General features: G+C 36.3%; 1 protein-coding gene across 1 annotated transcript in view; it reads right to left on the bottom strand.

Moving 5' to 3' along the window:
- Positions 1-15896, bottom strand: part of LONP2 (lon peptidase 2, peroxisomal) — a 102654-nt gene that overhangs the window by 64813 nt on the left and 21945 nt on the right. Inside the window, exons 7-8 of the mRNA XM_019456016.2 lie at positions 13119-13377; positions 4118-4259 (exon numbers count right to left, since the gene is read on the bottom strand). Coding sequence (XP_019311561.1) covers positions 4118-4259; positions 13119-13377 — 401 coding nt within the window. The remainder of the gene's footprint in view (positions 1-4117; positions 4260-13118; positions 13378-15896) is intronic.

The raw sequence follows: 15896 nt of genomic DNA, 5'->3' as shown, positions 1-15896 counted from the left end.
GAATAAATATGAAGCTGAGAAGAATCTATAGATAGAAAAAGTATATTCTTTAATTTATTTAGAGTAACCACTCTATACTTATGTTCTTTATATCTAATATATACAGGCAGAACATAAATTAGCTATAAAATAATCTCATATGACTATATCTTATAAATAATATCTAGAAATCATTTCATTAAAGAGTAGGCTTTCTATGTGGGAAGATAAATCATACTCCTGGTATTTCCGGTTTCTCAGTAACATTCTACTTTAAATACAAGGTGTTTCTTTTTTTCATTTAGGTGGGTCTAAAGGTGATGGAAACAGAAAGTCGTTTTCAAACTGGACATAGATGAAACTGAGTGGACATCAAATTAAAATAACATGTATAGAGTACTTTACGGTTTCCAGAGCACTTTTACATATAACTCATTTAATTGTTTCAACCACCTCTGTGATAGAAGATGTTTCCACCAAGGACTGGGGCACGTGGGAGGGAGAAGGACATCAGGTACCAATATACTCATTTCTTCTGTATATGTATCTTGCTTCACCCTATGGAATCCTAGTCTCGGGGTGCCTGGGTGGCTCAGTCGTCTAAATGTCCCATTCTTGATCTCAGCTCAGGTCATGATCTCGTGGTCATGTGATATCAAGCCCCCAGTTGGGCTCCATGCTCAGCATGAAGCCTGCTTGGGATTTTCTCTCTCTTCCTCTCTCTGCCCCTCCTCTGCTTGTATTCGGTCTCTCTCAAAATAAATAAAAAAAAAACAACAAAAAAGAACCCCAGTCTGTAAGGAACTGATGTTACTCATAACTAAACTACAGTATAAGTATGTGATCCCAGGTATCATTTACTTTGAGGTATCATTTGAGGCTTTAACATTTTTATTTGGAATATTAATAAAGCAATTGCCAAAAAAGTGAATACCAACTTCTATATCAGACAAAGAAATATCACTATGCCAGCTTCTTATCAAAGGTCATCTCAATCCAACAAATGTTACTAAATCATTACAAAGCACTACGGTGAAGAACTAAAACACGCTGTGTAATAAATAGACAGGGATTAATTATCTCCTACTACTTGTGAAGCTGTCTTTTGGTGGATTTGTTTTAGGACTCCCACAAACAGTATACTGAGAAACCCAAGTATCAGAGAAATACTCTCAAATTCTTTTCAAAAGGGTAACTATAACTGTCTAATGAGAGAGTCGGTCAGATTACCTGAAAAACGTGCCAATATAAATTAAACTGAAAGTCTAAAGTAATCATCTAAGAAGCCACTAAAACCTTCAATAATGTTCACTATTTTTTTTTTTAATTTTTTTTAACGTTTTATTTATTTTTGAGACAGAGAGAGACAGAGCATGAACGGGGGAGGGGCAGAGAGAGAGGGAGACACAGAATCGGAAGCAGGCTCCAGGCTCTGAGCCATCAGCCCAGAGCCCGACGCGGGGCTCGAACTCACGGACCGCGAGATCGTGACCTGAGCTGAAGTTGGCCGCTTAACTGACTGAGCCACCCAGGCGCCCCAATAATGTTCACTATTTTATTGTTTGTAGTACTAAGGGGTAAACCAGTCATTGAGTCAGAACTGTTCTACAATAAAAATAGGCAAAACCAAACCAAGTGAAACTCTTATCTCCAAGTTCTGTGGCTTTTAAATATGGCAACTGTACTTTTTATGGTCCAAACAGGACCCACTTCTGAGACCAGAAGAGAGTGCAATTGATAACTAGGCATAAAATGGGATTGTCCCAGGCAAACCAGAATGTATGGTCTCCCTGCTTACAAGAAACATCTCCCAGGGTCATCCTGTTCTAAGAAGATTACAAAAACAAAAACCAAAAAAGGAAACAGGAAGCCAGAAGGAATTCAAAGCAAGGAAATAAACAAAAAAACCAAACTCACAAAGCAAGTTTTTCCTCAATTCTACAAATCAGTTCGAATAGTAATATTTTACTTAAACCAGGGTAAGGACTGGGGGAGCAGAGGTAGTAAACTAAGGAGGACTGGTTAAATTACATTTATGAAGCAGTCAGGTCCCAGATCCCTTCCCCCATCCCAGGAAAACCTGGAAGTTTATTTTCTTAAGAACATAAAACAGCTGTTCCCTGCCCAGGTGACCCTGGGCACAGCTGAGCGGAGTATGTACTCTACTGAAAATAACAGTTTAGGTGAATGCATACATCCAGGATGCTGAATGCAGTGACAGTCCCCACTTTCTCCCCACTGCTTATTTCCCAGGAAGCTGGCAGCCAAGCCTTAATTCTAAAGGCAAGAGACTTAGGGAGCCCTCTCTGAGAAATTCGACCTAAAGTTACTGACATAAGAGATTCTTCAACCAAATGGCCCAGCCGACCCTATTGTGAAACTGAGTCAATAAACCGTCCTCAGATTCCAATCAGCATTCTGTTCCTCACTACTAAATACAAACAAACACAAATTGCCAGACATCTAACAGAAGACTCTAATATAAAAGACAGAGACCAAAAAACAAAACAAAACAAAACAAAACAAAACAACATATATAACAAATAGATAAAAGCGGCTTATAGAAAAAGAAAAAGAAAAAAATCTAGTAGGGTATTTCTCACAGAGATAAGAGGACATATTACATCCATGTAATGAGAGCAAGATACTATAAAAAGAACAAGCAGAGAAGTTAAGAAAAAGATCTTTGAAATAATAACCTCATAGAAGGATTACTAGATAAAGCTAAGAAAGTCTTCATAAAAAAATACAGCAAAAAACAAAAAAGATGACTAACAGAAAAGATAAGAAGATTAAAGATCTCAAACCCAATTGATAGGCGTTCCCCCCAAAAAATGAAGAAAAAAATCATCAAGAGAATTCAAGAAAATTTTACAGAAATAAAGGACAGGATTTTCCAATTCAAAGAATCTTCAAAGCATCAGCAAAAATGGAGAAAAAGAGACTGATGCCAAGGCAGATTACTGTAAAATTTCAGAAAAATGGGATAAAAAGTAGATCTTAAAAATTTTCAGAGTAAAACAAGTCACAAAAGACAAGACCAGAAGGCTTTGGTCTTATCAACTGCAACACAGGAAACTGGAATACAATGGAGAAATGTCTTCAAAATATTGCAGGAAAATTATGTCTAACTAGAATGCAAACTACCAATCAAGGATGAGGGAAACATATTTTCAGATATACAAAGTCTAAAAACATCTCCCACCCATGCAAGCTTTCTCAGGAAACTTCTGGGAGATTAACACCAAGAAAGTGAGAGAATAAAGCAAGAAAGCAGAAGGCATGGAATATAGGAAACAAGAAATTCAACATGGTGGGAAGTGAAGGGCGATCTGAACAAGACAGCTAGGTTCCAGATGTGGACAACGACTAGCTCAGACTGGAGGAGTGAAGAAGATAAAACAGACATAACACTTGGAAAGTGTCTCCAAGTCTTGAAAGGAGACTTAACACAACTGCTGGAAGTAAACAGAATAAACAAGACAATTATTAACCTACAAAGATTTTTTAAAAAATGTACAGGAAAACAAAAAGGAGGGGCAGGAGAAGAAAAGTGATCAGTTTACCATTTATCACATGGCTCAGCTGTGAAAAGCACTTACATACTTGTAATAATGTTAAGTATTTGACAGTGACATAACAAAATCAGGATACAATTTAGATTGGGAGACTGGGAGTATAAAAATGATATAGTAGGGGTGGAGGGAAGAAAGCAAGAAAAACCCTCATCTCCTATAGAGGGTAATCAACAAATGATGTCAGAAACTGTATATGGTCTAATTAACTAAAAGTTAAAGAGGTCAAAGTGTAGAAGCGGAAATGGGGGATCCCCAGGGAGAAGACAACTTGCTTGCTGTGTTATGTAATAATCTTATAGAATTACTGGTCTCTAAACAAAAAGCATGTATAAAATTTAAAATATTTGGTAAAAAGAAAAGAGAAAAAAGAAATGACAATTATTAGAAAAAGAAGAAATCTCTAAGACACTTCAATTTAGATATTAATTTGCTTTCAGATTTTAGTCCATATAACATTTTTTCCCATGACTACACTCATATCAATGTATATGCTACTGAATACAATTATCTGCTCTCAGATAACTGTGGTGATCACAGACCAGGAAGTTTCTGTATCTTACCTCAAGCAGAGCTGCTGCAGGATCACCCTGCAGACTTTTTCCTAGTTTGTCCACCTCATCTAATAGGAACACTGGATTGTTAACCCCAACAGTCTTCAAGCCATTGATTATACGACCAGGCATACTGCCAACGTAGGTACGCCTATAGAAAGCAGACAGCAAGTTAACAAGACATCAGGAGGCAAGAGGAGTATCATTTAGAAATCAAAACTCAGGCCTGGGAAAAAGTCATTTAGTTATCACAGTAACACAGCAAAGAGGTACTATATATTTAAAAAGTTCTTTGATACAACCAGGAAATTCAACATGGCGGGAAGTGAAGGGTGATCTGAACAAGACAGCTAGGTTCATTCAATTCTTGAATTGAATTCAAGATACAGCCAATGCTGGCTGTAAGTTACCCATAATACTGGAAGAATTGTAGCTTGTTTCTGCCATTTAGTGAAACTGAAAAACATTATACTTAAGCATATGATTGTGATTCTTACTTTTCAGGATTTCAAAATGTCCAAAGGAGCCTCCCACACTCCCTCAACACAAGCATCTTTTTACACATTGAAATGGTTGCCCCAGGGCTAGTGAAAACATCATCATCTTCATGAAGGAAATCAGAATTGGTTCAAATGGCCACTCAAAACGTAGACCAAAAAGAAGAAAGAAAAATTCCCAATTCTTTTATTTTCAGAAGCAATAGTCTGTAATTATAGTAAGATATGGGGTCAATAGTATGTATATCAAAATTCCATTAATTCTGGCCTTTTGAATAAAACTGTGTTCATCCTATATACACTGTTATGCCCAAGTTCAGCCAGATATTTTGTTATCCATTAAAGTATTAGAGGCTCCTTTATTATATTTGAACAAGAATCATCTACATAATTGTGACAGATGTAGAGGGTGGCATGAATAAAAACAAATATGTTTGTCAAACTGAAAAATGTGCCTTGTTTACAAAGCCAGCAAAACTTTAAGTAGCAATTTACCAATTTTAATTATAACCCTGTTGCCTAGGCCATGTGCAAAGCAGATGCTGTTTGTGAAAAGGCATAAAAGGGTGACTGCCTACAAGAAACTAATCAACGGTAAGTGTAACAGCAACAGTTATCTTATGATCTGCACAAAGCCGATTCCTGGAGCAGGCCTAAGTTTTACCACATGACTGGTATAAAGCAGGACAGAATAAATACAGTGACCTTTGAAAAGACAAGAAAGCCTTAAACATATCGTGGGAATGCCTTACATGGAGGGAGGGTGACCAAGGCCCTGGAACCAAATACAATAAACACTGTCCTGTTACAATAAGGAGTTGGCACATTCAAGATTTCAGAATGGGATACAGGAAGGACAAGACTCAAAATTAATAAAAGCCTCTCAAATTATTTCTTTAGAGAACTTATGAATTTGCCAGTATCCTGTGAATAAGTAGGTAAGGAAAATTAAAACAAAACAAAACACAAAGCCTCTAAGGGTCAATTTTACTGCATCAATGTCTTTCTTTCCCGTAATGTTTTTGACAGGTAGATTTCAAAAACAGGTACTAATGACCTAAAGTCATGGAGAGAAAAATAATATTCTAAGCAGGGACCTTTCTAAAGAAGCGGAAATATGGACACTAGTCCATAAACAACTTCTCCTAAACCTTCCATTGCTTTCCAGAGCCTACAGCATAAAGCCAAACTCCTCTGTCTGGAATTCAAGGCTCTTCACAACGCAGTCCCCACCAGCCTTCCTAACTTGCTGCCATAATGCTCTTGCATTATCCACAATTACAATCCTATTATACTCCTTACGTTTTTTAACTTTTGTTAATATGGTACCTTCCTGCCCTGAATACTCTTTCTTCCTATGTAAATCCAGGAATTCTAAAAAAACTTTTCCTGACCACCTCTCACAAAGTGATCTTTCCAATAATGCAACATCTACAGCATTTACTGGCCCTACAATTCATCTGATGCAGTTACAACTTAGTTTCTGGGTACCTCCTCTAGAGAGCCAGTGAGCACTCTGATACAGAGAGTGGGTCTTACTACAGAGTAGATCCCCTGGATATAGAGCTATCAGACTGTTCCCTAAACAGAAGCTTGTTTTTCCTATTTATTTGATGACATCAGGTCAACCATGCCAGCACCCGAAGTATCACCACTGCGAAGGCCATACAAGTCTTTGAATACTGCTTTGAACAAATAACTTGATCTAAGTCTCAGTTTCCTCATCTGGAAAATGGACATAGTAACTGCCAACCTCATAGATTATATGATTATGAAAGCATAACAGGTAAAGCACACAGTGTAGTGCCTGGCACACAGTAAGCTTTCAAAAGATGTTCATTGTTGTTCACATCTTTCATAGCACCAAGCATACTCAATCCCCTTAGTGTTCCTCAATCACAGGTGACGACATCCCCCGAATATGTAACACTAGTCTACAGGTCAAACAAAGAAGAGAACCATTACAGAGGGCCGATCAGCTGTGGAAAATATCTATAATGTGCTACATCCTTTACCAGAAGGTATGATAGCATGCAATTCACTGACTAAAGATACAGAATATACTTTGAATAAACCTCTGGAGTATGAATCAGATGGTGGAAAGTGCAGCAATACACAAAACAAAAATGTTCTCTTTCAACATCACCCAATATAAATCACTACTTTTTTTTTTTTTTTTTTACAATTTTTTGTTATTTATTTATTTTTGAGAGAGAGAGAGAGAGAGAGAGAGAGAGAGAGAGAGAGACATGAGTGAGCAAGGGACACAGAGAGAGGGAGAGAGAATCCCAAGCAGGCTCCACATTATTAGTGCAGAGCCTGAAGCAGGGCTCAAGCTCACCTGAAACGGGGCTCAAGTTCACGAACTGTAAGATTATAACCTAAGCTGAAGTTGGATGCCTAACCGACTGAACCACCCAGGTGCCCCTATAACCACTTTTAAAAAACAAATTAGCATACCAAAATATCCTCCTGAGAAACCACATAAGTAGGAGATTAATGAAATTAATACTCTTTTACAAACTATTAACTTTTTTGAGGGCAAAATACATACTTTGCCATGTCCTTCCTCATGAAACAACATCTAGGAAGCAACATAGCACAATACAGGTAAGTTTGCAAAGAATGTATCTCTTCAATTACTTACTATTCAGCCTAAATACATGATTATGTAGAAGTTGTTTTTTTTTTTTTAATTGAAGTACATGAGTTAATTTTAAAAATACATGAATTATATTTTTCTTGTGATTGGTATAGGCAGTTCACAGGTTTATAAGGATTAGCATATGAAATACACAAAACCAAGTATCTACATGGTTCAAAAATTTAAGTTGCAAGATCAGCATTTGTCATGTTCCAAAATATAGTCTGGTTAATGCTTCAAAAAACTACAGACAATATCCTCTATTTATAGGAGCTCCATGGTAAATCAATTACTTTACTACTCTGTGCCTGGACATCTTCAAATCTTAAGCCAAAAGGCTGGTCAGCCTGTCACTGCCAGTAACAGTTTCTAAACATCAGGAATAGGAGTGCCTGGATGGCTTGGTTGAGCATCCAACTTCAGCTCAGGTCATGATGTCAAAGCTCGTGAGTTCGAGCCCTGCGTCGGGCTCTATGAGCCTGCTTTGGATTCTGTGTCTCTGTCTCTCTCAAAAATAAATAAACATTAAAACATTACTCACCTCTTTCCTGATACTTAAAGAAGGGGGGGAAAACAGTCATTTTACCATCACCTTTTCACACCTACTCAATTAAAGAGTTCTAATGGGTTACGATGCAAACTACTGAAGTGACATTTACAAAGAATCTGTAATATAAAAATTGTATATTGTAATTTTAAGTCAAAAGAGTAGGATTAGAATTGCTTTTTAGAAACATGGCAAAAGCTGCCCATTGAAAAGTCTGGCAGGAAATAAAATGTTAACAGTGATAATCTTTGTATGGTAAAAAAACAAAAAAACAAAAATACATGAGAATTTTTTTCCTTTTTAAAAACTATTTCTAAATTTTCTACCAAGGGTGTATATATATATATCTCTCCAACTGGGAGTAATAAGCCTTAAAAGAGATCCTAATGATTTCAAAAGAAGAACAGTCTTTAATATAGCATATCTAAACAAATCAAATTGTTATTCTTCCAGCAGTCGTTCCTAAATCTTTTCGTGCACTCATTTGTATGGATGCACTCACTTAAAGGACCACAAGACTTACAAAATATAATTATGTTTTAATCTTACCTGAATTCACAAAGCATTTAGAGAGCCATGTTTGGCACTGTGCTATACAGCATAGAGTGATAAAAAGGAGAATAAGATATGCTAAAAACCCTACTGTAAAGAGCTTATACTTGTTCCATATTTATGTCTTATCTCTACAGCAACATACTGCATATGCCAGAGGCCTATATTATTTAATCATAAAAGAAAACAATAGACAGTAAGTGGTCAGTTTAGAGAAGAGTAAGATCATAACTGACTGCACCTATATTAATGGAGAAATCCTTGAATTGGGGCCTGAAAATGAAACTAAATTTTAAAGAGGCAAAGAAGAGCTACATGCAAATACAGGTTATAAAGAGTATGGTGAGCAAACCATACATGTCTGGCATACTATGCTAAAAATACATTAAAGGCTTGCTGCTTTGGTTATTTTCCCCTTGTGGAGACTAACAATGAAATAGCTAATTTATTTAAAACATCACCATTTCTGAGGCGCCTGGGTGGTTCAGTCAGTTAAGCATCTGACTCTTGATTTTGGCTCAGGTCATTATCTCATGGATTTGTGAGTTGGAGCCCACACTGGGCTCCATGCTGACAGAGTGGAGCCTGCTTGGGATTCTCTCTCCCTGTCTCTTTGCCCCTCCCCCGCTCTCTCTTTTTCTCTTTCTCTCTCTCTAAATAAACTTAAAAAAAATGTTTATACATACAAAAATGTATCGATGTGGAAAGCAAAAGATTATTTTGTTCTCATCCTGTTTGAGCCAAAGATTCCTTGCAGTGATATAATTTTATTATCTGAACAAACAGCTGGCATACTACTTCCAAAGAGTTACTATCAACAATAACTTGTGACACAGCAATAAGCATATTTCACCAAGAAACAACTTATGAAAAATGATTATGGAAACATGATTTCATAAAACTTCATCCTAAAAGAAGTTGTTTTATTTAATTTCTATGAACTGATTTAAATTCTTTAAAAATGTAATATTTAAAAATATTAAGTTGTAAAAACTGATAGGAACAGAGCTTCCTAAAAGTGGACAGAAAAGTCCCAATAGAGACAGACCCAAATGAGAAATGTAGAGAAGACTGAAAAGCTGCATTAATAAACCTGACTCTTCTTTCTTTAAGGCACTCAAAATTAACAGGAACAAAAACAATGCGTCAATGTAAAATCAGATCACTATTTTTCAAGTTTAAGATTTAAATGTGAATCAAGTCTTTCTTCCCATCTCTCACTTCATTACCATTGAACTCTAAAAAACACATCTTTGTTTTTTAAGATCAATTCCTAACTTACTAGCACCTTCCTTCACATAAACAGGTATTTCTAGTAAAAGGATGGAGTTCCAAGCATGGGAAAATAGAAAAAGTGAGTGACAAAATCAAGAGCACAGCAAGGAAGATAATATAAAGCAGCTCTGTTTTTCCTTGGCTATTTTAAGACTGCAGAACAGTGGTGCCTACTCAGAGGCTGAGGAAAAACAAAACTTTGCATGAACTCTAATTGTGAGCATGTGACCAATACTTAAATGGCAAGACCTGGGTGTTTCCAAAATGCTTCAACTGTTACATGGAACCACTTGTTCCCACGAACTCCACCCCATGGTTGTGCTATTAGCTACTGTTCTTCCTCCTCTCCTATTCACCTCCAATTCATAGCTCTGAACTAAGCCCATACTCTGCTCTCAATCTCTGCTCACCTTAACCCCACTCTCCACCTACTTCCAAATGGGTTTTCAAATAAATATTTTCTCCAGGCTTTGATAATTTGGGAAGGTAAATGGGTAATAAGGCCCCAGTAGCACAAGGACAGGTTGCTGTAGTGTTTAATGAAACATCTGGTACAGTGATGGCTAGGGAGTACTTAGTAGCAGCCATAGTAGAATGATTCATAGACTAAACCACATCCCTTTTATTTGGCAATGATCACAGCCTCTGTGCATACGATACATTTCTAGAAAGCTTTATTTACACATATTTTTTTTAGGCAAATACATAACCTCATTTTACAAAAGACTCACAGTAAGTTCAGTTTTCTTAATGATAGCTACACATGTGAAAGTATACTCATTGAACAAATTTTGTATCTATCAATATCAGTAAAGACTGAAAACAGAGTTCTGCTTAAAACCAACAATGTTCACACAAAATGGTGAGAACTGTGACTTTATATACTGCCCACTAACACACATCACAGAAATACATTTTCCCACAATTCTGCTACATAAATTAAATAATAGGGGCGCCTGGGTGGCTCAGTCGGTTAAGCGTCCGACTTCAGCTCAGGTCACGATCTCGCGGTCAGTGAGTTCGAGCCCCGCGTCAGGCTCTGGGCTGATGGCCTGGAGCCTGCTTCCGGTTCTGTGTCTCCCTCTCTCTCTGCCCCTCCCCCGTTCATGCTCTGCCTCTCTCTGTCTCAAAAATAAATAAACGTTAAAAAAAAAAAATTAAAAAAAAAAATTAAATAATAATGCTAAGAATAGGATATTTTAAGTACTATTTAAAAATCAAATTGGGGTACCTGGGTGGCTCAGTTGGTTAAGTGTCCGACTCTTGATTTCGGCTAATTCGTGGTATAGAGCTCCACATTGGGCTCAGCATGGAGCTGACAGCGTGGAGCCTGCTTGGAATTCTCTCTCTCTCTCTCTCTCTCTCTCTCTCTCTTTCTCTTTCTCCTCCTCCCCTACTTATGCTCTCTCTCTCTCAAAAATAAATAAACTTTTAAAAAATCAGATTGAATTTTATAAAAACTCATTGAAGCTATTAAATGTAAACTTGTCCTCCTGAGAATTTAAAAGTAAATAATAATTAAAGCTATTTTTTATTGAATGCTCACTGTGTGTCAGGCACTGAGTAAGTGCTTTCTAAGCCTTACTGAATAAGCAATACTAATGTGGCAAGAAACAGGACAAATTGCCCACAGGTCATGTGCTCATGACATTAATTCCATAAATTCCTCTCTAAATTCCATCAAATGCTTACACAATACAGTGCTACAGATACTAAAAAAAAGGAAAGAAACTAAAAAAACTTTGAATGCATGAATCAAGTCACTTGAGTGGGAAATATCTCCCCAAACCTCTCTAGTTAAAATAAAAAAATTCAAGTCCTAGATTCAGTTTCTCCAAGATTGGTAGAAGGTGCCACCAATGTCTTTACAAAAGCAAACTACAGCCTCTAGTGGCACATGTGAGAATAAGCAAGTCTAGGTGACAAAAGTATTGTTTGAAATTGCCAGAAAGAATGACCCAGATCAATTCCCTGATCTAATCTGCAGCCCTCATTGCTTATTTATTAAAATCTTGGAATGATTTTTCTTTAATGCATAAAAATTGTAAGTCAGAGAAAAAGAATCACTTTTCATGGAAAAGTTTCTAAAAGTGTTTTCCACCCTCGCCTAATGCCAATGATCTCGTAAATAAGACAAATGGAAAACAAGACATTATAAAAAGCATCATATTCTTTTTCCCCTACAATCCAAGTTTAATCCATATTCACCAAACTGTAAATATGCATTTAAATTACCCTTGGCCATTGGCAGTTGTTCACTGCCTGCACTGGCATGCTTTTCAAAGCCTTCATTTATAATTTAGATTGCTTTAACAACTTCAAGACTGATGGTATGACCTTGAGGAGAGAAGTTTTATCTTCAGTTTAATAACTTTCTATTGGAAGTTGAGCAGATTCTTCAAAAAAAATTTGGGGAGGGGGGCACCTGGGTGGCTCAGTCGGTTAAGCGTCCAACTTTGGCTCAGATCATGATCTTGCAGTTTGTGAGTTTGAGCCCCACAATGGGCTCTGTACCAAGAGCTCGGAGCCTGGAGCCTGCTTCAGATTCTGTATCTCCCTCTCTCTCTGCCCCTCCCCTGCTTGCACTCTGTCTCTCAAAAATAAATAAAAAATTTAAAAAACTTTTTTTTTAAATTGAGGTATCACTGATGTTAGTTTCAGGCATACAACCTTATATTCTTTTATAAGCATTCGTGATTTCTACATTTTTAAATATTCTACATTTTAAATTGCATACACTATCGGTATGTATGTTTTCTCACAACTTGCAACTCTTAGGAAACCCTTAAACCTTGAAACAGAAGTTCACGCTTTCCCAAAGCATCTTCTAATCTGAGCAACAGAGACCACAGAGAACATAAAACAATTAACGTAACATGCAAATCTGATTCTAGTAATGTCAGATAAACACAGACACAGTTCTCACAGTTTAATGTATTTTTATAGAAAGAGGGCCAAAAATGCAAGGACACATCTTAATAATTACCCTGAACTTTCTCATTATTCATATGTATACTGAAAACCAGCCTCCTTAAAGAGTTTAAACCGCAAACATAAATTTGTTACCAAAGATTTCGTACCTTCTCCTACCTCCCCCAGCTGTTGTACTTATTTTTTAAACTCTAAGAGTTAAGGGTCATTATGAAATGCTACTGGGCCAAAGTGCATGTAAAAACACTGTATTATCTAACCATAACTAATTTATAATTGCACTCAAATGAGATTCCAGAAAAGCCGAGGCAGAGACTCACTATCCATTGTCATACCATTACCAAGGTTAGTTTGGGTATACTATTATGGTAGAGGCTCTAGGTTAGCTATAAATGTCCTACAGATGTACCATAAGTAAGTACTGTAAATATCCTTTCGATCCACGGTATTACAAATATCCCTTTGAGAAAAAAAATATACATACATATATTATGCCTTGGCTTTTGAGGGGCTCTAGTCAATTAAAACAGAGAACCAGAGATTGAACTGAGAGAAATATCTTACCTGTGTCCTCGAATGTCGGACTGATCACACACTCCTCCAAGTGCAATCCTGTGGAACTCTCGACCAAGAGTCTTGGCCACTGATCTTCCCACACTTGTTTTACCAACTCCAGGAGGGCCAACAAAGCAAAGAATGGGGCCCTTCAGGTTGTTTTTCAGCTGTCTGACAGCCAGGTATTCCAGCACTCTTTTCTTCAATTTTTCCATAGCATAGTGATCATTATCCAGAAGAATCCGGGCTGCTCGAATGTCCAGACGGTCTGTCAAATAACCCAACAGAAGCACTTTTTGAGATGCTTGAGATACTTAAAAATTTTTATTTATTTTTACAATATTTATTTATTAATTTTGAGAGAAAGAGAGCACGCACACATGCACTAGTAGGGGAGGAGCAGAGAGACAGAGAGAGAGAATCCCAAGCAGCCTCCACGCTGTCAGCACAGAACCTGACACGGAGCTCAATCTCACAAACCAGGAGCTCAATCTCACAAACCAGGAGGTCATGACCTGAGACGAAATCAAGAGTCAGAGGTTTAACCAAACGAGCCACCCAGGCACCCAGCACATAGAATTTTTAAATGCAAGAACTCCTTTCAAGGCTGACAAGAGTCAAAATATGTTTTAGAAAATAAACATGACAAGAACAGAAGTGGATCTTTCTACATGAGTCTGCAGGGAGACCTGGCTTTTTTGCTCAAGAGAATTTAGTATCAACAGAACTAGTAAGCACTACATAATTAAAAATTCAAGGAATTAATACTCATTTAATTTTCTAGATACACATTATTTATATGGAGACATAATTACTACATATTCTATTTGTGCCGGCATTTGTTCCTTCTTTTTTAAAGTTTTGTTTTTTTTTTTTTATTAGAGAAGTAATGTATGCTCATTCTAGAAAACCCAATGACACGAATTAAAAAAAAAAAAAAATGAATACAGTTACCCATAATCTCATGTCTTCAAGAGAGCATCTCTACCTTCACTTTGGTATGTATTCTTGCAGGTTGTATGTGTATGTGTGTGTATGTGTATATATGTGCTTTCAGACCGATTTTTCAAACTGAGAGTATATGATGCCTTCAAGTTTTGTTTTTTCACTTAATATATATTACAGACACCTTTCAGTGTCAAATGTATTTTTGAGTAATACTTTAGTGGTTACATAATATTCTATTATTTAATTATCCATACTCATTTAAATAATTCCCTATTGCTAAGCATTTAGGTTATCTACAAATGTTTACAGTTATAAAACAGGCTTTGCAGTGCATCCTTGTAATTCAATCCCCACATATATCCCTAATTATTTCCTTCAACTAACCTTCTATAGACAGAAATGCTGGATCAAAAAAAAACACTGAGATGTAAAGAACTGTCACGGTCTCACTAGGAAGGTATGAATTAGGTTTGTTTCTATAGCCAAGCTTTCATCAGGTTTATTGATGTGCTTTACTACTTAAAATACTTATAGATTGAATCATTAAATACTCATGGATGCCAGCATGAATTCATCATCTGCATGACACCCAGGGGTAATACATGGCTGCATAATCATACTGATGGTGAGAGGAGAGGCTGGGAAAGAGAAAATACACACAAGCCACTCTTTCAATCCATTATTTGGAACTTGCTCTGCATTTTTCCTGCAGAGAGAAAAAAAAAAAAAAAAAAGCCTTTAATGGTGGTTTGGTTCCCAAGTTAGTCTGAAAAAACCTAGCTAAGCAGTAATATATGTATTTTAATTACAGTACTGTTGCTTTTACTTCAGGCTGAGTGATTTGGAAAGGGAAAGACAAAATTTCTTCCCCCTTTCCTAGCTTCAGACTCCCAACTAACGAACACATGAATAAATGACAGGAAGTTTTCCAACTGTTAGGCACTGCTAACCCAGACTCTAAAAACCTACCACAGCAAACACAAAAGAAAACTTCAGACCAATTCCATTTTGTATAGTTCTAAATATTAAAATGCTAATAAATCAGATCTATTAAGAATAATCTACTAAGTCCCAGTGGGATTTATTTTAGTTATGCAAAAAAGTTTAACATTATGTTATCAATATATTTATTACATCACCATGCATAAGAAAAACTTTCCATCAAAATGTCATTTTGTACCATTTTGTCACTTGTTATAATGTAACACTCACCCCTAATTAACATTTACTAGTTTAAGAACAGAATTCCATGCAATTTAGAAAAAAATGATGATACTCTGAAGGAAGTTTTTCTAAGAAACATGCCAAGTGAAGACAATTTTTAAAAGTTCCTCAAACTTTTAAGGAAGACAATTTCTATGCTATATAAATTATTGTGTCTTTTCTATATAGGATACGTTTTTTTCTGATTATTCTTTTTAATGGCTCAGAATACATGCTTCCTATTTTGAATAATACATGTAAAATAATACTTGTAATAATACATGTAAAAAATTTAAAACTTACCTGAACATATATTTCTCTATTTACAACTGAAAGACTTAAATAGTATCTACTGGCTCTTTCTATTTATAAAGATGGGAAAATTAGGAAACTTCTTTCCTTCAAATCTTTCCTTTCTGCTTTTGAGGATTGCTACTTAGGTAAGCTTCTCTTTCAAAAATTATGAAAGACATTTTCACGGTTTTATAACCACACTCATAATAATTATTTAAATCTAATTCCATACAGAAATGGTTTAAAAGTTCAACACACTTCCTTTTATACCACAATTTATGCATCTTCAGTTCTCTGCTGGAATACTAAACAATGAAAAGTATTTTCACGTGGGGGTACATG

Source organism: Panthera pardus, unplaced genomic scaffold, assembly GCF_024362965.1.
Source record: "Panthera pardus isolate Hobbes unplaced genomic scaffold, ASM2436296v1 HiC_scaffold_18, whole genome shotgun sequence".
NCBI lineage: Eukaryota > Metazoa > Chordata > Mammalia > Carnivora > Felidae > Panthera > Panthera pardus.
Note: the sequence above shows the minus strand (reverse complement) of the source record. Positions and strands in the feature narration are given on the sequence as shown.